Raw genomic sequence first — 23683 nt, forward strand, 5'->3', positions numbered from 1 at the left:
TAAAATACTTAGGCTTGCCACAACTACCTTTGATGATATGGTGACTACTTCTCGAAAAAGATTGCCGGAACAAAGATTCTCCAATATCTTCTTCAGATACTACAGCGGTGCTTGCCTCCACTAGCAAATGGAAGCCGAGGCCTACACCAGCACATAGAAAGTCAAAGCCATTCAATTGCACCTTTTGTAACAAGCTTGGTAATACGGAGGATAGATGCTACCAGAAGCTTGTCAAACATCAAATTAAGGACCATGCTAGTTAGGTTGCAACCGCCACGAGTGATGATGAAGATGACAACCCTCCGACACAAGTTCATGCTCTTACTGCTGAAATCTGAAATATCTATTTCCCTCCACAGGACGATGGAGATGATGATCCATATATTTTCTAAGCTTTTTGGGTACTCTGCCCTGGGTTGTCTCCAAAAATGAATGGAATAAATTATGTGTGTTGAGTCAATAAGGTTCTTTGCCTTGGATAGTCCTCCTAAAATGATGTATTGCTTTCATAATTATGGTGTTTGGCTCCATGTCCCTGATTAGTCCCTTGAGCCAAGAGGGGGATGTACTATGGGAGCCATGCATTGGCTTTGGTAGGTCTATTTATCAGGCCTGGCATGTCAGCTCCAAGATGTAGGTGCATTAGTCTCCTAAACCTCTTAATTGGCCACACATCCATGCATGATGAGCCTCTGAGCCATGTTAGTTGAGCCTCTGAGTCTATATACCATGCTCACTAGCCTATGAGCCATGTTGACTTGCCTTTGAGATAGCATGGGAGCCATGTCTAGTTCTAGACTGTCATTGCACAGCTCAATCACTATCATTGTCATGTTCTTGGTTCCATTCCAGTAGTCTCTCACCTTGCCTTCATGGGGGGGTATTAGAATATGAAGCCAAGGTGACACATCCAGAACTGCTTACTCCTATCTTTACATTGAATCACGGGCACAGGCACACGAAATCACCTCCCAGCCGATCTCGGTGGTAGTAAGTTCTTTTCTCTTAAAAATTTGTTACGTGAAAGCTCTTGCTTACAAAATTCCACCAAGCCCCAAAATTTCCTAGATGGATCTAATATGCCACATGTCTTCATTTTAGGGTCCCTCCTTAATGCATCATTTACCCCTCTCTAGGGATATCATTAAAACCATTTGCCCCTTGGCACATTTCATGCATTTAGGTCCCTTAGCGTTAGATCCTCCTAGTCTAGTGCCATGTCACCCTCACCAAGGACCTTGACCTTGATTCCTCTTTGATCATTTACATGAAGCCTAAACAAATATAATACAAACATTGATCCTTTAAAGGAAAATGTCGACTGACCCTTCCGAGGTCATGTTACCTCGACTTGAGCGTAACATTCCTTCCCTCTTCAGGCATCAGCATCCTCGATGATAAAGTCTGGGAATACTCTCCGTAACTGGTATACGGATTCCCAGGTAGCTTTTGATAGAGGTAAACCATGCCATGCAACCAACACCATGGGTATCTTCCGATGGTGTACTTGCATTGTTCCTCTGTTGGTTTGCATCTTGCATTATCCTCTATCTCCTGAAACAAAACAACACCCTCGATTAGTGAGTCGCTTGTATGCAAAAATTTCTTTAAACGAGAAACATGAAACACTGGTTGCACCTTACAACCCTGTGGCAATTCTAATTTATAGGCTACCTTGCCTATTCTTTTTAGAATTAACCATGGCCCACAATATTAAGGTGATAACTTAGTACACTCTCCTGCAGTCAAAGACTTAGAGTGCGAAGGAACTCTGAGAAAAACTTTTTCTCCTTCCTTAAATTCTCTAGCGGATCGGTTTTCATCCGCATACGCCTTAGCTCTATCCATAGCTTGGCGGATGTTAGCTCTCGCAAGTGCTAGCATCTCCCGCATCTGAACCACAAAGTTCGCGGCACTAGGCACTTTGTGAGGTACTCCAACTGTAGTTGGATTCGCTGGTCTATAACCATAGTTCAGCTCAAACGGACTGAACCCTGTAGAGGAATGTTTTCTATCATTGTAGGCAAATTCTAACAATGGCAACCACTTGTCCCATGTACGTTGCCTCAATGACACGTATGCTCCAAGCATATCCTCTAAAATTTGGTTGATTCTTTCCGTCTAACCATCCATTTCTGGATGATCCCCACTACTCATTCCCAACTCAGACCTTAGTGTCTCAAACACCGCAGTCCAAAAATGACCGGTAAATTTGACATCCCTGTCTGACACTATGGATTTGGGTAATCCATGCAAATGAAATATATGTCTAATAAACAAATCCGCCACTTGCGGGGCACTAACAGACTCTCTAGTTGGAATGAAGTGAGCCATCTTAGTAAGACGATCAACCACCACAAGGATAGAATCATATCCACCTTGTGTCGTAGGCAGACCTACAATAAAGTCCATGGAAATGCTCTCCCACCTACTCAGTGGTATCTCCAAGGGTTGTAAAAGTCCGGGTGGCTTCATCCGTTCTGCCTTACTTGACACGAAAAACAACGTATCACATATTCATGAATATGCTCTCGCTTCACGAGATCATATGTCTTCTCGACTCCTGGATGTCCCGGACATGGGCTATCATGGCATTGTTGAATGACTCTGCCTGAGATCATTCTGATTAGGTACTACTACCTTGCCATTTCTTTTCAGCATACCATCCCTTATGGCATATCTTGCATAAGTTTGGCCTTTTCTGGATGCCAGGTCATCCTTTTCACCGGGTTTGAATACGTGAGCCTTAGGCCAAAGGCTGTGGACGAACTCGTCCACCTTTTGAGTTTCTTTAATCTCGGTCATTAGAGCACTCTCTAATACCGTGAAACTCATATTATGCATAATGCGTGACAACGCATCAGCAACTTTATTATCCTTCCCTCTTCGGTACCAAATCGTCAAATTAAACTCCTGCATGAGTTCTGCCCACCTAGCTTGGCGGCCTCTCAAGTCAGGTTGTTTACAAAAATGTTTCAGAGTATCATGATCAACATCAACATAAAACTCTAATCCATACAAATAATGTCTCCATGTTTTCAAAGCATGGACAACAGCATACAACTCTAATTCATGAGTTGGCCAATTTCGTTGAGAGGGAGAAAGCTTCTTGCTTTCAAAGGCTACTGGCCTTCCCTCTTGGAGGAGAACCGCTCCTACCGCAATGCCACTTGCATCGGTTTCAAGGAAAAACGGTTTCTGGGGATCAACTATTTTTAATACCGGTCCTGAGACCACAGCTTGTTTTATGGTGTTAAAACTCTCCTGTTGATTCTGTCCCCATATAAAAGGTACTTTATCTGAGGTCAGATCAGTCAATGGTGATACTATTTCGGAATATCCTTTGATATGCCTTCGATAAAATTGGACAAATCCCAAGAATGATTGCAAAGCGGTCAGACTCTGAGGGATTGGCCAAGTCAGTATCGCAGCCACTTTCTTTGGATCCATTTCTACCCCCTCAGGAGTAATTATGAATCCTAAATATTCAAGTCTTACCATACACAAATAGTTTTCTTTTTATTTACATAAAGACTGGCTTTCCTCAAAGTACTGAACACTATTCTTAAGTGTTCATGATGCTCAGTAACACTTTTACTGAATACCAGAATATCGTCAATAAAGTGTACTACTATACGGACGTAGTAAATCGTTCATAAGCATGACGAATGTAGCTGGAGCATTGGTAAGTCCAAAGGGCATTATCAAAAACTCATAATGTCCAAACCTGCTTCTAAAAGCGGTTTTATGCACATCCTCGGCTCTAATACGGATCTAATGGTCGCCACATTTAAGATCTATTTTACTGAAAATTACGGTCCCATGTAATGCATCTAGCAAATTATCGATCCGAGCCATCGGATACCTGTGCTTAATAGTGATATTATTTAATGCTCTGTAATCTATACAGAGGCGAAAAGTATCATCTTTCTTCTTCTTTAATATCACTGGCGAAGCAAAAGGTAAGAAACTTGGTTGAATCCGCCCCAGCTTGAGGTATTCTTCCAGTTGTCTTCGCACCTCCGTCTCTTCGGTAAAATTCAACCTATAGGGAGGTCTATTTACAGGTTTTGCCCCCGGGATTAGTTCAATCTTATGCTGAACATTCCGCTCTGGAGGTAACCCATAAGGTAGCTCATCCCTAAAACAATCAGAGAACTCCTCTGCTATTTGATCAGCCAGCTTGGCCATCTCTCCATTTTGAGCAACATCAGTGCTAGCCAAAGAATCATCAATTGGCTCTACCGATGCTGTACAAAGAAACAAAAACTCTTCTTGAGCTTTTCGAATTTCCATTACGGAAACCAACGGTCCTTGAGATATATCTTTTTCACCTTGTAAGACATACATCACATCATTCATCTTGAATTGATAAATGTGCTTTTTCCAATCTATGGCTGGATTCTTCCTAGAATGCCAAGCCTTGCCCAAGGCTATGTCTGCATGAGCAAGCTTTGTCATTTCAAAATCAAGCTTCTCAGCATAGTCCTGAATTCGAAGCTCCAACTGGGTAACCCTTTGGTCCCATACTTCAGTTGAACGTCCATCTACCATTCTGACTGTATATGCATAGTCAGATGGACTAGTCTTAAGTTTCAGCCTCTTTACAAGCTTGGAGTTAATTACATTGTGCGTTGATGCTGAGTCAAACAACACAATGACATCATGATCAGCTACTTGCCCTTTCATCTTAATTAACTCCGTATCATTAAAGGTTGTATACCCCGTTGCTGCGGGCTTTGACAGGATATTATTAGGTGCACTAGTTACTAACTTAGCAACAGACACACATAAAAAAACAGGTACTGACCTTTGAGAAGATTCCGCTAGCTGAATCTGCATCTGTTCTGCTCTGGGACTTCCCTCCATTTCCACGTCGCATTCTGAGACTACCATCTCAGCCATCTGACGATCCTCGTTTCGTGGACAATCTTTCCACTGATGAGGCTGAAGGCATCCAAAACACAAGCCTTCTCTCCTCGAAGAGGACTTCGACCAAGCCCGGGCTGCCATTGGTGTTACTTTTCTTTTCATTCCAATGGTGGTACTTGATTTAGGAGTCTCAACTGGTTTCGCCTGCTTGGCTTGACCACTAGCCTGTGAGGCACTCCCTTTGCTAATCCACTTCTTCTTAAACCCAGTTTTCTTCGGGTACCCATACTGAGTCCCAACCTGCACAAACCCACTTGGTCTGTTCCCTTTTGCATCCTCATAGTTCAGGGCTATGGCAATTGCTTCATCCAACGTGTTCGCATACTTAGCCCGAACTTCCATCTTGATTCGATCATTCAATCCAAAGATAAAATCTTTTACTTGGATTACCTGAGGTAGGGGTTCATCAACCTTCATTACACTTTCTCTGAACTTATCAGTGTATTCCGCCACTGATAAATTTCTCTGACGAAGGTTTCGATATTGATCCCAATCTCGGGATGCTTCGTCAGGAGGTAAGAAGTGTTTTCTAAATTCCTTTTTAAACCCTTTCCAAGTAGTGGATGCCACTCCATCTTTCTGCTATTTTATCCACCACCTATCCGCTGCCTCATTAAACATATGGATGGCCTCGCGGATTTTCTTCATATCATTCCTGATTTCACAAAGTGTTTGAATCCCTTTATAATTAAAACGTCGAATCGCACTCAGCTCACGCAATCATCATTCGTTTTGACGTCGATTTGCAATATTGATCGGGTACCTCCTATTTCGATGACGTCCGTGAACATATTATACCGAAATACAATCTGTGCTTTGTGTTATTCGTCATCAATTTTGGGCATCACACAGCCCTTTGATTCACAAATTGCCGCGACATACTGCAGACGCACAAATACCGTGGACAGAGAACACCAAAGCCTTCCTCAATTCATCGTTGGTCTGAAGCTGTACGTCGAGTTGACAGACCACGACAATCACCAAATCCTGCGCTTTGATACCAAATGACACATCCAGAACTACTTACTCTTAGTTTTATATTGAATCACGGGCACAGGCACACGAAATCACCTCCCAGCCGATCTCGGTGGTAGTAAGCTCTTTTCTCTTAAAAATTCGTTACGTGAAAGCTCTTGCTTACAAAATTCCACCAAGCCCCAAAATTCCCTAGATGGATCTAGTATGCCACATGTCTTCATTTTAGGGTCCCTCCTTAATGCATCATTTACCCCTCTCTTGGGATATCATTAAAACCATTTGCCCCTTGGCACATTTCATGCATTTAGGTCCCTTAGCCTTAGATCCACCTAGTCTAGTGCCATGTCACCCTCACCAAGGACCTTGACCTTGATTCCTTTTTTATCATTTACATGAAGCCCAAACAAATATAATACAAACATTGATCCTTTTAAGGAAAATGTCGACTGACCCTTCCGAGGTCATGTTACCTCGACTTGAGCGTAACACAAGGTGAGTTAGTTTTGTGTGTTCTAGTGTTCTCTAGTGTGAGTTCTAGTTTAGTGTGTCCTATGGATGCCAGGTGTCACATTGGGAGTTATCCCATATGCATAGGTGTTCATATGTGTGTATGTGTGCTCTTATATAAGAGCTGTACTTGTCTAGTGTCAAGTCAATCAAGTATCAAGCTACAAGCTCTTTGGTCTAAATGTGAGTACTTTCATTTATTCATTGCTTAGTCATTTCATTTCCATTTCATTATGTCTTTCTTTGAATATCATTATCACTCTCCCTAGCCTACCCTCTCTCTCTCCCTTCTCCACCATGTGCCTTCACTAGGAACATGGAGCCACACACAATAAATATAAAATAAAATACATCATTTTAGGAGGACTATATCCAAGGCAGAGGACCTTCATTTACTCAACACACATTATTTATTGCATTCATTTTTTGGAAACATCCCCGGACAGAGTACCCAAATATTCCTAACCATTATCTATCACTTCAAATAGATCATGTAAAACAAGATATAGCTCGTCGGTCAGGTCTAGTAGATGTAGCATGAAGCTTCTCGAACTTGGCTTTGATCTCCGTGGCAGAAGCAGTGAGGTCAAAGTGATGGAGCAATCTGGTGTCCAACCTCACACCGATACGGTCAAGTGCTTTCTCCCTGGATAATGTGTCTTCTCTAGGAGGACGAGGCTCCATGGTATCAACCTTGAAGTGGCTGATTAAGCAGGCTGAAAAGAATAACCAGCTTGCAATAGCTCATGCAATTGGAAAGGCAATGAGCAGGAGCAATGGCGCATAGGCAGTTGCAAATGGTTTCGAGGGCAAAGGTAGCAGAGAATGTAAGTTATAGCAGCTGATGCAGAACTGAGCAACGGGCAGAGAAAATAGGTAGCGTGGGCTGCTGAAATTGCAGCAAATTAGGACAAATGTGGCGCAATTATAGGGCGAAATGAGGAGTAGAAATGGCGTACTGTTTGGCGGCGTGGACAGGAAGCATGGATAGCAGGAGGCAGCGTGATTTAGGAGAGATTCATGGCGAGAAGATGGAGCAGCAAATCGTGGGAAGTGAGGGAGCAATTGGAGCGGCAAAGGGATGGAACAGAGCTGTTGTGCTCAATGGCAGGAGCAGCAGCAGTTGGTGACAGTCCCAAGGGCTGGTACGGCCTATTGTACGGCCTTGGTGTAGTACAGATCAGTCCGCTGTGCTATTCTTTACAGTCCGTATGGACTATACGGCTTGTTTGCAGCGGGCTGGAGCAGTGGAGGCAAGGCTACTAAGGCGGCTGATGGCGAGGCAAAAGAAGCGGCCGTTGGCAAGGCTTTTCGGGCTGAAGAAGGGGTAGTTGATGGTGAGGTAGATCAGCTCCAAGTCAGCTCTGAAGGTGAGGCTAAGGAGTGGAAGGGAGCTCAATCATGGAGGAGAGAGGAGCTTCTATTTGCGGGCTTCTCTCATCCTCTAGGTAGAGCAAGAAGAAGGGGAAGGTAGGAAGGGAGGCTCTGATACCACACATGCAGGAAAATGGTGGAGGGGGAGAGAGAGAGAGGGTAGGCTAGGGAGAGAGGAAGCGATACGCAAAGAGAGACATAATAAAATGGAAATGAAATGACTAGAGAAATGAACCAAAATGAAAGTACTCACATGTAGACCAAAGAGCTTGTAGCTTGATACTTCATTAATTTGACGCTAGACAAGTACAACTCCTATATAGGAGCACACACACACATATGAACACCTATGCATATGGGATAACTCCCAATGTGACACGTGGCATCCATAGGACACACTAGACTAGAACTCATACTAGAACACACTAGTACACACCAAACTGACTCAACTTGGCTTCATATTCTAACAGCTGATTCTTGATTAATTGTCTATGGCAGCGATGAGGGACGCCACGATGTCCCTGTATGTTCCAACTAATAATCCTCATTGACGAGAGGAAGTAGCATGGAATATCTTACTCGACCTAGTGGCGGAAACAAATCCCTCAATGGGGGAAGACCTCTTGCTCAATGAGCAAGGGAGGGAGCCAAGTGGATGAAAATCCACCGGGGAAAGAACTCGTCCACGTGAGGAAGAAGACATCTTGTTAACAGGAACCCCAAGTAGTGTCTCACCAAAAGTAGAAGGCACAAAGTCCTCTCTGGGAAGTCCGTGAGATTTGCCAGGGATGTGAAAGAGTTCCTGTGAACCAAACTTGTCAAAGAGGTGCGAATTATCCCTTTAGAAAGAAGCAGGAACTTAGTGTCTCAGTGGAGACCGATTACTCTCTTGAACACTCGTTACAAAATCTTGGCGAAAGCCATCAGCTTACGTTTGCAACCCATGCTTCCATATATTATTCATGATACTCAAACGGGCTTTGTACATCGCAGGAGCATATTTGATAATATGTGGGGAGGCTTCTGAGTAGGCTACAAAGCAGCCAAAGGTTCGCCATTCTACTTTTAGATTTTGAGAAAGCTTATAACGGGGTAGATTGGAATTTTTTGGAAGGCACCCTTCTTCACTTTGGATTTTCACATGCATGGATTCGAGGTGTATCCTTCTTATACAGATCAGCCCATAGCCAGGTGCTTATTGGTGGGGTCAGGGGATAGAGGTTCTAGATTTCTAGATCAGTCTGCCATGGACGCCCTCTATCTCCTTTTCCTCTATCTATTTGTGGCTAAAGCAATGAGCATCTATATTAGATCTCAAGATGATATCTTTGGGCTGAGACTTTCCCTTAGAAGAGATGAAGAACTTTTGGACTGTGAGCTGGTAGATGGTACTGCTGTTTTCTTGGATGCCACGACACATACGCTCACTTCTTTCAGGACAGCCTTGAAAATATTTTGCACTGCTGTGGGGACACACATCAATTGGCATAAATCCAATGGCTTTTAGATCAGTGACGAGGACACCCCTGATTGGGGGAATGACATTGGTTTCACTTGGGCTCAGAGGGGTGTTCCAACCAAGTATTTGGGGTGCCAAGTCGGCATGGGTATCCCTCCATTACAATAGTTTGTGCCGGTGTTGGAGAGTATAAGGAGAAAACTCCTCTTTTGGAGTTCAACCAAGCTTGATCTTGCATCTAGGGTTGTGGTGGTCAATCAGGTTTTATTGGCCACGGCTTGGTTTATTTATTCTTGCTGGTGCCATTCTTGATGGCATAGCAAATGTCATAGCTAGGGTGGCTTGGGAGACATTGATCCTCCCCACAAAGGAAGGGGGTCTTAACCTCGCAGTGCAGGGACTTTTTTTGCAAGATGTGGTAAGGGATCTTATGCCAGGACAATAGCCGTGGAAGGATTTCTTTATGTGCAACATGCAGTCCTGTACGCCAACTTTGGGAGGAGACTGGAGTTACAGTACCAAATGGATTTTCACTTCAGCTCACCTTAAGTCTTCTTCGTCCCCTCTTATGGCTGCTTAACTGAAGACTTGGGCTAGCTTCAGGAATACTCTTCAGAGAGTTTCCCCTTCCTTTTGTAAAGAGATAGAGAGGAAGTATGTCATGTGGAACGACAGCATACTTGATGATCATGGCAGACCACTTGGTGCCTTGTTGGAATATGAAGCCAATGTGAGTAAAAAATGAGTGTTCTAGGTAGTGTAGGTGTGGTTTTATAGTCTAGTGAGTCCTAGACATGCCACGTGTCATATTGGGAGATATCCCATAGACATTGTGACTTTCTAGAGTCTAGTGGCACACTATATAGTGTTGTACTTGTCTATTGTCTGAAATACATCTGTCAACATCAAGCTATCAATACATTGTGAGTATTTTGGTTGTTGCCTAGCACTTGTACTTTCTTTCCTTTTCCATTTTTGCCTTTCGTTATGCTTTCCATATATCCATTCCGTTCCTAGCTACCATGTCTCTTCATATGGTATCAGAGCTACTTCCCTTCCTCCTTGCTTCCTCCATGAGGTAGAGGGTGGCCGGAAAGAGAAGCTGCCCTCTTCTCTTGGAGGAGCTTCCCTTCCCTACTCCTCTCCATTGAAGGCTTCATCAACATTGGGATTCTTCTCCAACGTTGTCTTCTCCAACTTGATCTTCTGCCACCTCTCTTCCCTTTCCTTAATGAGCTCTTCTCCTTCCTTCAGCTACAAAGACGTCTTGAAGTGGTGCTGTTTTTGTTGCTCTCTCTGTGACCTGTGGACAATGTGATGCTTCTATCTGGATCTGGAAGCAAAATCACGACTTTGTGTCTTCAGGAAAGTTGTAGAGGACCTTGAGTACTACAATTTTCGTTTTCACATTATTGCAATCCGAGTTTTTTGTGAAAAGATATAGCTCCTGCAAAAAGTGACAAAAATTATTCATGCGCGCGGATTTTGTTCTTGAGCTCAGTTTCCAGCCTATTGTCACTATCTTGATCTCCACCTTCATGAGTTTGCTGCTCCTCTATTTGTAAGGCTGCTGTACCTGCACTTTTCCAGCCATTTTCCCTCGGGACTCTGCCACCAACAGTAGCTGCTCCAGCCTCGATTGCAGCGCTACTTGCTGTTGCTGCTGCCCACCCTGCTCCTGCTGCCCACGCAGTTCTAGCTCTTGCTGTCCACACTACCTGTGCCTTCTTTGCCCTCGCCAACTCTTCTCTGTCTTGCAACAGACCTTCTTCTCTGCCCGTCCCATCAACAACAAGTGAAGCGCTGCTCTAAGCTTGATGTGAGCCCCAAACACTTCCCGACCTCTCCGATTCCCACCTCGATTGTCCTTGTTGCCTGAGCTCCACTTTTGACAGACTCTTCGAGTGCTCGTGACACCTCCAGTCTCTACCTCGACATCGGTGACTCTCCCTTAGCCATTTTGAGAGTCACTATGTGAGTGCTCCATCTAGCTACCCCATGCACTTCACCGACACATCTTTTGGAGCATTCCTACCTAGCGCTTCTTCGACATCGTCATCGCCTCACAGGGATGTGCACACGAGTGCAGTGGCTACTTGGAGGACATCTCTTATCATAAGAGATCTATTTTTTTAAATTACTACAACTTAATGTATTTTGGAGTCCTCTGCCTTGGGAAAACCCCCTAAAATGATATATATTGAGTGTTTGGTTTTCATTGAGTCTAAAGGTCCTCTGCCTTGGATAGTCCTCCTAAAAATATGTATTGGTTTTCCTATTTTTTTTTGGTATGTGGCTTCCTAACATGTCCTGTTATGAAGCCAAGGGGGGATGTATTGTGGGAGCCCTGTATTGGCTTTGATAGGTTTAGAGGGGGATGTATCGTGGGAGCACTGTATTGGCTTTGATAGGTCTCGTTATCAGGCCTGGCCGAGTTCCAGGATGTTGGTGTATTCCTAGACCTATGAGCTGGTCATGTAGCCATTCTATAACGTGAGCCTCTGAGCATGTTGAGTCTCAAGCCATGAGAGTGCTTGGATCAACCTCCTCTGAACACGCTTAGACTTTAGCCTCTGAGTTACATAGGGTGCACAGTTTGATGACCGTCATTGTCATGTTCTATTCTTGGTCCCATTCTAATAGTCCCTCACCTTAGACCATCATTGTCATGTTCTGTTCTTGGTTCCATTCCAGTAGTCTCTCACCTTGCCTTCATGGGAGGGTGTTGGAATATGAAGCCAATGTGAGTCAAAAATGAGTGTTCTAGGTGATCTAGGTGTGGTTTTATAGTCTAGTAAGTCCTAGACATGCCACGTGTCATGTTGGGAGATATCCCATAGACATTGTGACTTTCTAGAGTCTAGTGGCACACTATATAGTGTTGTACTTGTCTATTGTCTAAAACACATCAGTCAACATCAAGCTATCTAAAAGAGAACACAGTCTGGTCCTGAGCTGCTCCTCTCCCCGTGAGCTGCTGCCCGCCCCCCCCCCTCTCCCTCTCTCAGCCAGCCCCCTCTCCATCTCTCTCCCTCCCCCTCACCCTCGCTGCCCGCCCTCTCCCTCCCCTTGCTTCTCCTCCTCTCCTTCCCCTTCGCCAGCCCCCTCTCCCTTCCTTCCTCCTCCCCGCTCTCCCTCTACCCTCTGCCATTCCTCCCGCCCCCTCCCTCTCCCTCCTCGCCCTCCCTCTCCCCACCCGCTGCCCTCCTTCCCCCACCCCCTCCCCCTCCCCCGCCCCCTCTCCCCCACCCGCTGCCCCCTCCCTCCCCCGCCCCCACCCTCCCTCTCCCGCTGCCCTCCCGCCCCCTCCTCCTCCCCCGCCCCTTCCCTCCCCTTCCTCCTCCCCCACCCTCCCTCTCCCCCCCCACCCCCCCGCTGCCCCCCCCGCCCCCTTCTTCTCCCCTGCCCCCTTTTGTCCCACCCCCTCTTTCTCCCCCCTCCTCCCTTCCCTCCCCCACCCCCTCCCTCCCTCGCTCCTTCCCCCACCCTTCCTCTAACCCTGCCGCCCCCTCCCTTCCTCTCCCCCGCCCACCTTCTCCCTCCCCGCCTTCAACCCCCTTCCTCCCTCCTAACCCGCCCCCTCCCTCCTGTGGGGGTTAAAGGTCACTGTGCCTTTACCCCGGTTATGTACAATACTCAAACACATATATAAATGAATGAAAAAGAAGATTAGGGTGGTTCTGCACCCACCAAACTTGTGTGGCTCTCTGTCTCTCTCTCTCCTTCTTCCGTTCTTGCTTTCGTTGAGAGCACTCTCAACTGGTATCAGAGCCCGGGTGATCTAGCTGAGTGTGCGTGAATGCTTGGAAGCTCAGCAGCTCTGTGGGAGGAAGGAGAAGCTCTGTGGGAAGCTTTGTGGGCGACTTTACTTGCATCCGAGTGTGCAGAGATCTTGGAGGAACCTTTGGAAAAGTCACTTTGGCTTTGCGAAGTGGTTTTGAGAGCCTGTTAAGAGCTTTCAAAGAAAAAGTCGTTTTTTGAGCTTTTCCCTGTTCCGTTCGATGACAGAGACTCCATATTGACTTGTAGAGACAACTATTGCTTGCTTTTGGTGTCCACATTACTTCAGGAGCTTGGAAACACCTTTATTCTTGAATCCGGGATCATTTCATTGGATTTCTGACTCACTGTGTCAGTTTCTGCGTTTTTTACCCGGGTGTTGGAACTCAAGTTTGGAGCAACCATTTGCAGATCTGTCAGTTCCGGTGGACTCAGGAGGTCCTAAAACTTCTATGTTGCTCATCATTCGCACTCCGGTGGAGTTTACAGATAGCTCTGTTTTCAAAAACGTTTTTCAGTCCGTGTGTTGGACCCAGTGATTGAGACCACGGTTTCCAAAACCGTCTGTCCCATTGCGTTCCGGACGTCCAAAAACCCTTACCTGTCAGTTCTTGCGCGATTCGGTGGAGGATTTTCAGAGTTATAGATCTCTGTGTATTCGATTTCGTCTCTCTGTTATGCATTTTTCATTCTAAGGTTTTGAAACCTTAGATTTATGCCACATGGCAGTGGATAAGTGTTGACTCCCATTTCTCACTCATCGGTTGGGATTTTGGAGTTCTGGCAGAAGAGAGATATTTGCAGATTTTCTTGCTGATTCCGATTATGCAATGGCGCCCATGTTTTGAAGCATCTCAGGTTCTATTTTCAGTAGCGCTCATTACCGTGGGACTATGATTTCTTGAGCATACCTTATGCAGATCACTTTGGTTGCAGTTTGAGCAGTGTGCGCTCCTTCGTGGTATGCATTGGGTTGCAGTGGATGATTTATAGGCCATTTGGATGCATTGCGGTCCTTGTTGGATGCGCTGATAGGCCCAAATCGCCTTGTGGGATGCTATTTTTTATGGACGCTTTGCATATGGATGCTATTTTATGCTGAGGGACAGCTTTGACACATTGTTGGTGATGCACTGATAGTGCTATGCTCTCTTGGATGAGATACAATTGATGCATATGCCAGTGGACGGTGTTTATGCTTGAGTCATTTGGCACTTATTGGCATTTTCTTTTGGGCCAGATTTGCTCATATGGATGCATAGTATATGCACATGAGTCAGATGCATCTTTTGATGCTTTGAGCTTTGAGTTTTTTGTGATATTTCAGTCTATTGTGGCATACACATTTGGGTGCACCTGGTATTTGGTGTGATTCTCTCTTGAGGCACTAGCATTTGGGATTTTGCTTTATTTGCATCATGGCATCCTCTTCCATGTCTGAAAAGGAGTTTTTCAACATCAAAAAGTTTGATGGGACAAACTTTTCTTTGTGGAAAGAACAAATAAGGGATGTGCTTATTCAAAAGAAGCAGATTAAACCCTTGGCAAGGATTGAAGCTAAGCCTGCAAATATGTTTGAGGATGATTGGAATAAGTTGGATGCATTAGCAAAGTCTACTATTAGACTTCATCTTGCAGAGTCAGTTTATTTCACAGTAGTAAATGAGCAGACTACAGAAGATTTGTGGAAGAAACTGTGTGCCACTTATGAGAAGGAAACTGCCTCTAATAAAGTTTACCTCATGAAGAGGTTGTTTGAGCTGCAGATGAAGGAAGGGGTCTCCATTGCTTCTCATTTGAATGAATTCAATATTATTTTCAGCCAGCTTCAGGGTCAGAAAATGAATTTTGATGCGGAGACTAAGGCAATATTTCTCTTATGTTCATTGCCATCCTCATGGGATACCTTCCGTACAGCTGTCAGTAACTCTGCACCTGGTGGAGTACTGAAATTTGATGATGTTGTGGGTAGCTTGTTGGCCGAGGAGATTAGACGGAAGTCTATGGATGGCAACAAGCAGGATGCAGCCTTAAATGTGCAAAGGGGAAGATCACAGTTCAGGGGTAAGTCCCAAGAAAGAGGGAAATCACGTAGCAAATCCAGGGCACGGAACATTGAGTGTTACCATTGTGGCAAGAACGGCCATATGAAAAAGGATTGCTACAAGCTAAAAAGAGAGCAAAAGGATAAGAAAAAGAATGCAAATTGGGGTGCAAATTAAAAGGAAGAGAGTCCAAGGGAGGACAAAGGAAAAGTGAAGATTGAGGAGATCAATGCAGTCACACATGATAGTGACAATGACGTTCTCTTCATGTCTAGTTTATCTGCAGAGTTGCTTGCCACTTCAGATGATGTATCTTCCCAGGATTGGATTTTGAATTCTGGTGCTTCATTCCATGTTACTCCCCATAGGGAATGGTTCTCCACTTATGACAGTGGAAAGACAGGCTGTGTGCATCTTGGAAATGACTATGCATGTGACATAGTGGGAGCAGGTGACATAAAGTTTTCTTTTGCAAATGGGTCTGCATTTGTTTTGAAACATGTGAGACATGTGCCTAAGCTAACCAAGAGTCTTATTTCAGTGGGTCAGCTAGATAATGCTGGTTTTCACACCACTTTTGGCTTTCAGAGTTGGAAAATTCAGAAGGGCTCTATGCTTTTGGCCAGGGGTGCCAAGTGTGGGACTTTGTATCCCTTACATGTATCAGGGGTATTTGATCATGTTGTTGCAATAACCGAGCAGCCAAGCACTTCTTTGTGGCATTGCAGGTTGGGGCACATGAGCCAGAATGGAATGAAACTCTTATGCCGTTTGGGTTATGTACCGCATTTGAGTTTCTCTGATTTTGAATTTTGTGAGCATTGTCTCTATGGGAAACAGACTAAATCAGCCCATAAATGAAGGGGAAAGAAAGAGTTTGAAAAGCTTGATTTGGTGCATTCATATGTATGCGGTCCAATGCCTACACGGTCATTAGGTGGGGCTGAATACTATGTGACATTCATTGACGATGCAACTAGGAAAGTGTGGGCTTATGCTATAGCTTGGAAGAGTGATGTGTTCCAGGTATTTCAGAAATGGCTCGCCTTGGTTGAGAATCAGTCAGGTAGAATGCTTAAATGCCTACGGACTGACAATGGTGGAGAGTATCTCTCTCATGACTTTCAGCATTTCTGTGATACACGTGGGATTAAGAGGGAGCTCACATCCCCTCGTACTCCAGAGCAAAATCCAGTTGCAGAAAAGATGAACCGTACCATTCAAGAAAGGTTGCAATGCATGCTTTCCAATGCAAGTCTTTCTGGTGGTTTTTGGGCTGAGGCAATGAAGACTGCAGTGCATGTGATCAATAGATCACCTAGTAAGAGTTTGGATGGTGGTATTCCTGAAGAGGCATGGAGTGGCAAGAAGCCCTCTTACTCTCATTTGCGTATATTTGGGTGTGAGGCATATGCACATGTGCCAAAAGAGCTTCGAAAGAAGCTAGATCCTAAGTCTAGGAAATGCATCTTTCTGGGTTATGGTGAAAGTGGAGAGATGGGCTATCGTCTCTGGGATCCAGAAGCAAAGAAGATCATACGCAGCCATGATGTGGTCTTCAATGAGAAGAAGATGCATAAGGCACCCATGAGGGATGTGGAAATGAGGAGAATCACTTTCCAGGATGTGAATCCACCTGCATATGTTGATAGACAGCAAGCTGTCCATGCACCAAATGTGCAAGAAATGGTACAACCAAGTACTCCCACAGGTATACAATCAAGGGTAGATGATGGATCATCTATTGGTGGAAATGATGAGCCAAATGTGGCTGATATGCAAGTGGGACAGCAAGCTGAAATGCCCTTGAGAAGATCATCTAGAGTGTCTAGACCGCCTGATAGGTTTGTTCCAGGGGTAGACTATGTGATGCTTACTGATTGCGGGGAGCCTTCTTGCTATAGAGAGGCTATGATGCGTGAGGACCAACGCAAGTGGGAGTATGCTATGCAATCAGAGATGAGTTCACTTATGAAGAATAAGACTTGGGACTTGGATTCTTTGCCACATGAAAAGAAAGCATTGCCATGTAAATGGGTCTACAAAATGAAGGTCACAGGTGATGATGTGCCTAGGTACAAGGCCCGTTTGGTTGCTAAAGGGTTCAAGCAAGAGAAGGGTGTGGACTTTGATGAGATATTCTCTCCGGTTGTGAAGATGACCGCACTTAGATGCATGCTTGGACTAGTGGCATCAGAGGATATGGAGCTTATGCAAATGGATGTCAAGACAGCTTTCTTGCATGGGGATTTGCATGAGGAAATTTACATGGTGCAGCCGGAAGGCTTTGAATAAAAGGGCAAAGAGCATTTAGTTTGCAAGCTGAAGAAGAGTCTCTATGGTCTTAAGCAAGCACCTAGAGAATGGTATCAGAAGTTTGATGCTTTCATTCGGTCCCAGGGTTTTAGAAGGAGTGAAATTGATCACTGCCTCTACACTAAAAGGGCTAAGGATAGTAGCCTGATAATCCTGGCACTATATGTGGATGATATGCTATTGGCTAGCAAGAATACTTATGAGCTAGATGCCTTAAAGGCCAAGTTGCATGAGGCCTTTGATATGAAGGATTTGGGATTTGCAGGTCATATTCTTGGTATGCGCATCACGCGTGATCGGAGTAGGAAACTCCTTTGGCTTTCACAAAAAGAGTATGTTACAAAAGTATTGCAACGTTTCAATATGGAGGGGGGGAAGGCAGTGAGTACTCCATTGCCTCCATATGTGAAACTGAGTCATACAGATAGTCCCAAATCAGATGAGGAGAGGGCCATGATGGCCAAGGTTCCTTATGCATCAGCAGTTGGGAGTCTTATGTACGCTATGATAGCTACTAGACCAGATATTGCATTTGTAGTGGGAGTTGTTAGTTAGCCGGTATATGGCTAATCCAGGAAAGAGGCATTGGGAGGCAGTTAAGTGCATCATGAGGTACATGAAGGGTACCAAGGAGATGTGCATCTGCTTTGGTAAAGGAGACATGCGTGTACTTGGGTACACAGATTCAGACTATGCAGGGCATGTGGATAGTAGGAGATCCACTTCTGGTTATGAGTTCACCTTTGCAGGTGGTGCAGTGTCGTGGATGTCTCGTGCACAGAAGTGCATTGCTTTGTCTACCACAGAGGCTGAGTATGTTGCAGCCACAGAGGGTTGCAAGGAGGCTATATGGCTTGATCGGCTAGTGGGAGATTCGGGGATTCATACAGGTGTACCGACATTGCATAGTGATTCCATGAGTGCTATTCAGCTAGCATGGAATCCGGTCTTTCATGCAAAGACCAAACACATTGAGGTCAGGTACCATTTCATCAGGGAGGTACTTGAGGACAAGCGCATAGAGCTTGTCAAGGTTCATACAGATGATAACCCTGCAGATATGCTGACGAAGAGTCTACCTAGTCAGCGGTTTGAGTATTGTCGTGTATTGATGGGCATTGGATAGTATGCTCACTAGTTGTTCTCTCTTAAAGGCACATTGTCCTTTAAGTGGGAGGTTGTGGGGGTTAAAGGTCACTGTGCCTTTACCCCGGTTATGTACAATACTCAAACACATATATAAATGAATGAAAAAGAAGATTAGGGTGGTTTTGCACCCACCAAACTTGTGTGGCTCTCTGTCTCTCTCTCTCCTTCTTCCGTTCTTGCTTTCGTTGAGAGCACTCTCACCTCCCTCCTAACCCCCCCTCTTTTCCCCTCTCCTTTCCCGTCAACCCTCTCCCTTCTATCCTATCTCAGCTCTCCTTCGCTTCTCCTCTCCGTCCCTCCCCCTCTCTCCTACCCTCTCCTTTTCTCCTCCTTCCTACGCCCGTTTCAGGGCGTCCTGGGCAGTATTTTGACGGATGGAGCTTTAACAGTGTTAGAATCGGCCTTTTCACTTCGATTGGCGAATGGATCCCCATTCAGCCAATCTATGTCCACTTCCACCGGCCGCGAGAACCATCATTTTTTCAGAAGACGAGTTGCAGCAGCTCAAGAAAGATGTGGAATTAGAGGGCTCCACATCACTTTTCGCCCGCATCTTTGGGTCACATCCTTTCAGATCACAGGCTAGAGACTGGATGCTGGCGGCGTTACCAGGAGATATCACCCCACACCTTAGGGATATTCGACTTCTGGGACGTGGATTTTTCCAAGTGATTTTCGACTCCCACGAGTCCACAGCCCTTATTCTCAAAGCTAATCCCCTGGCTTTGGGTTTGAGGAGGATTTTTCTTTTGCCCTACACCTTGGGCTTCGATCCGGTCGAGGAGGACAGTCATGTCACATCACTGTTCATCGGTCTTCCTCAGGTTTACCATCGACTTCTTGCTACTATCGGAGCCACTTTCGGAGTGGTCATTGAGATTCCCCCCCTTCCTGGCATGCCTTCTTCCTCGGCAGAGAGAGTCAGAGCGGACGGAGTGCCTCGAGTTAGGGTCATTGTCTCTGACCCTAACATCTCAGATGACCACATCATGATTTAGCGTCCAAATGGCTCTCTCTTTCGACAGAGAATCGAGATTGCAGGTAGACAGAATCAGTGCAGGATTTGTAGGACCCTTGACCACTTTGCTAGAGATTGCTCAAGGAAGAGGAAAAGACCCAAGAGGTCTTCTGGTGCGGCTCCTTCACGTACTACCTCGTCTACACCTCCCCTGCGGCTTGTACCATGCACTTTAGGACTACCAGGAGCATCAGGGCGCCCTACTTCGCGCACCCCAGGACCACCAGGGGCAGCAGGGCGCCCAAAGCCTGCAGCACTCCCAGTACCACGTTGGAGAGTGGTCATAGTGGCTCCTTTACCTCAAGAGGAGACCCTTGATCCGGTTCAGACAGATGCCATCTTGACTCCAGAGGTGGATGCTGTTGCAGCCCCAGATACTATAGTTCCACATCAGGAGGGGACTTCAGATGCACCAACCCCAGTCATTTTCGTTTCTGATCACGAGGGGGGCTACCAATACTTCTCCCCCTCAGACTGTTTATGCCATAGCTGAGGGAGTGTTTGCACAGATGAGGACTACAGATCCTTCTTCAGCCTAGCCATAGGCCTCCTCAGCTCCCAGCTCCAGATCTGCTGATAGAGGCCTGACAGGTCCTTCTCCTCCTTCCTCCACGAGTGCAGGTCTTCTTCGCACTCCTCGGCCAGCAGACTTGCTTCTCAGGAACTCTTTTTCGACACTGGCTGATTCGGCGACTTTCATGGATGATGAGGAGTTTGTGCCCTCCACCTTAAGGGTCCCGGTCATTGGGATTTCTTTTGATAGGGCCTCCCCCTCAGCAGGTGTAGGGATCCTTTCACCTGTTGAATTTCCTGCATTCAGCAGGATTGTTTCGGCCCAGGGGAAGCTGCTCTCCTCTACTAGGTCGGGTAAGCCTTTCCATCCAGCATGCTCCTGTCGATGAGGATAGTAGAACATACAGGGCCTAGGCGGAGTTCCACACTGTCGCCGTAGGCAACTGATCCGGAATCAGCTTCATCCAGGTGTCATTGGAGGTGCTATTGATATCCTTTTTATCCAGGAACACAAGTTGGATGCCAGTGATTGCTCTAAGTCTGGCAAACTGCTTTCTGGTCATACTTTTTGGTCACCTGCCTTGGGCACCAGGGGGGGCACTTCTTTTTCAGTTTCGCAGTCGGTTCTTCCCTTGGTTGTTGGACACGGAGTCATTATTCCCTCTAGAGCTCAGTGGATTATTCTCTTGATTGGAGGGTGTAAGGTTGGTTTCCTTAACCTGCATGCCTCCAACATTAGAGGGGAACGTGTCTTTATGTGGAAGGATTTGCTCTCCTGGGCCCCCATTGCGGATTCATGGGTAATCGGAGGTGACTTAAACATGGTTGAGTTACCATCAGACAAAAAAGGGGGTAGAGAAGGAGGACTTCACTCTTTGGAGAGAGCAGCTTGGGATGCCTTCCTTTTTCACTACTGTGGCATAGATACTTGGTTGGATGATGCCTTTCTTATTCAGTCACAGTCCCTCCTATTCTCTTAATCGAACAGGAGGCAGCAGATGCCTATTCATGCACGCATTGACAGATTCTATGTAGATGATTGGGCACTTGACAGAGGTGGATCGGCATGCATTGCTGCTGGGATTTCCACTTTAGACCACTTTCTTGTTGTGCTCGCTATCTCAGAGCCTCACTTGAGAGGCCGATCTGCCAGCATTAGGATTCCAAATGCCTTGTACACAGAGGAGGACCTTACAGAGGCAGCCCTGTAGATATGGGTTTCTCATGTCCAGGGTGGGCAGCCATTGCCATCATAGGTAGCTGCTGCCCTTTCTGGTATTAGCGACTTCTACCTCTCAATTGCTCGTACCAGGAGATGAGATATTCTCAGACGTGAGATTGGTGTTCGCCAACAGTTGGCAGCTTTGCAGAGGGAAGAGCAGAAACGGCTTTCAGATGCTTGGATTCAGGAGCGCCTTGCTGCAGCAAGGGCTCATCAGCAGGTATTGCTTGATCAGAGAGCAGAGTATGCCTTTTCCTTTTCCATTTTTGCCTTTCATTATGCTTTCCATATTTCCATTCCGTTCCTAGCTAGCTACCATGTCTTTTCATGCCTCACAGTATATGCAGTGGTCCAAGTGGGAGAGGGGTCCTGGGAAGCTTACAAATAGCTTCCAGAGGACCGTAAGGCTCAATTAATAAGCAATCTCAGAGGGAGTGCAGGCAGACTTCAACAAATTGATGCAGCAATTTCAAATGGATTGGATAGAAACAGATGATATGCCTATTTCATGTTCCACTTGGATGGGCGTCTTCACGAAAGCAGAAATTCCTCAATGAGTTATTATGTTCTGTGGTGCAGATGAGGATGCCCTAGTCTTTGATGTCCTTGTGGGTGGCAAGCTGTCCAGATAGACCGATGATATTTTATTACAGATTCCATTTCAGCTGGTCAGGATTGGTGGATTGGTGGAGCGTGGCTCAGACTCAGAGTGGTACTTAGACCCTCACCCACGTCTTGTTACCCTGGGAGCATGCAGGTTGTGGCTTTATGGGGGTGTTCCCATAAAGTACTCGGAGTGGGGATCCCGAGGAATGGGAGTGGATTGATGAAGGGCACCGAGAGAAGAGCCTCCCCTTCTTTTGTTACATTGTTAGTAATGCTAGGAGATTCCAGTTGAGCTATAGGGGTTGGAGGCCCTCTAGAGCACCCCATTCGAGAGTTATGAGATTTCAGCTGGCATACAGAAGAATTTCTGGAGCAGACTCTGAAAATCCCATAGGAATAGAAAAATCACTCTATTCTTTTGGCTTTCTATTCATGGAGGAATTAAGTGAACCTATGGAGATCCAGGTTCGGTGCCGACCAAACTTGTTCTTGATGCCCTTTTGCTGCCATCAGTTCAACATTGCCTTTGGAATTGCAGCAGACATGCTAGGATTATATGAAAGGGGATAGCTAGGATTTTCAGTACCTTTTCTCATCGCCCCTTCTTCATTACTTGGGGCTTAGTTGCAGGCTCTCTCTCTCTCTCTAGGCCCCAGGTCTTCTATGAGAGACAAGACTCTTCTTAGGCTTTATCGATTCAATGCCACTTAGTTGAGCCATGCTCTCTGGATGATGTTCTTGCTTCACCCTTCAGAGCTGTACATGCATCTGTGGATCTTCGTGGGAGATACTGGTGAGTATTGCAGCATGGCATATTTGGAGAGCCAGATGTACATAGGCATTGGATGGATCCCGGGCCCACCCCTCTCATACCTTGGGCCAGTATATGGACGGATACTATACATACACTGATGGCCATCTGGGCGACCATGTAGGGGTCCACACGCGCAGCTTCTGCTAGGAGAACTTCGTGTTTTTGAGAATGGGGGCTCCCCTTTCTTCTCTGAGACTACTGCAGGGTCAAGATGGAATTTTCAGCCTCAACCTTGGTTGTTTTCTACTTCCTTCTAAGACGTGTTTTTTCATGCTCCGCATGATGTATTTCCGCCTTGAGCTTTTGCTCTTGCGGGTTTTGTTCATACTTAATAGAAGTATTTTTTCTGGAAAAAAAATCTGTGTGGTGTGGGAAAAGACACTGTTTTTCAAAATACGTGCAAGGCTTGTGATTTCATCGATATGCATAGCATTCCCCAACAATGTGAAAACAACAAAGAAGACATTGAGCAGTGGAGAAACATGTTTAAATAATGATTGGTGTTTATGATCGCTTTGAGGGATTGTAAAAGGATGAGGCGTCATGGTCACATCCACTCTAGGGAAAAATAATACCAGCATACAAGGGATAAAATTTTATGGTATTATATATGACTAGGCTCTGAATTATTCTGTTATATCTTCTGATATCAGCTTTTATCCTTGGATAATATGTGGGATCCATGATATCCTTCATCTAAGTTGGGTGCAAAGTCTAAGGATTTGCTTTTTATGTCTTCCCCAGGGTCATCTTGTTGCATGGACCACCTGGCACTGGAAAGACATCATTATGTAGAGCACTTGCCCAAAAGCTTTCAATTCGTTCTGGCAGCAGGTCAATTCCGTATTTTTTCCTTTTGAACACATTGGTTTGATTGTGTTGCAGGCCACACTTTAAATTCTGTCTGATCTGAAATCTTCTCTCCAAGATTTATACCCTTTTTTTCAGCTCTGTAAAACTGAACTTCTTA

The 23683-nt window shown here is 45.6% G+C and overlaps 1 protein-coding gene across 4 annotated transcripts in view; it reads left to right on the forward strand.

Annotated features, from left to right (window-relative positions):
• Positions 1 to 23683, forward strand: part of LOC147883015 (pachytene checkpoint-like protein) — an 87514-nt gene that overhangs the window by 38467 nt on the left and 25364 nt on the right. For all 4 annotated transcript variants that reach the window (XM_087399759.1, XM_087399761.1, XM_087399762.1 and 1 more), the window contains exon 7: positions 23458 to 23547. In XM_087399759.1, coding sequence (XP_087255885.1) covers positions 23458 to 23547 — 90 coding nt within the window. The remainder of the gene's footprint in view (positions 1 to 23457; positions 23548 to 23683) is intronic.

This window comes from Dipteris shenzhenensis, chromosome 28 (genome assembly GCF_047967505.1).
Source record: "Dipteris shenzhenensis isolate YYH24624 ecotype China chromosome 28, Dip_SZ_1.0, whole genome shotgun sequence".
In the NCBI taxonomy this organism is placed as follows: domain Eukaryota; kingdom Viridiplantae; phylum Streptophyta; class Polypodiopsida; order Gleicheniales; family Dipteridaceae; genus Dipteris; species Dipteris shenzhenensis.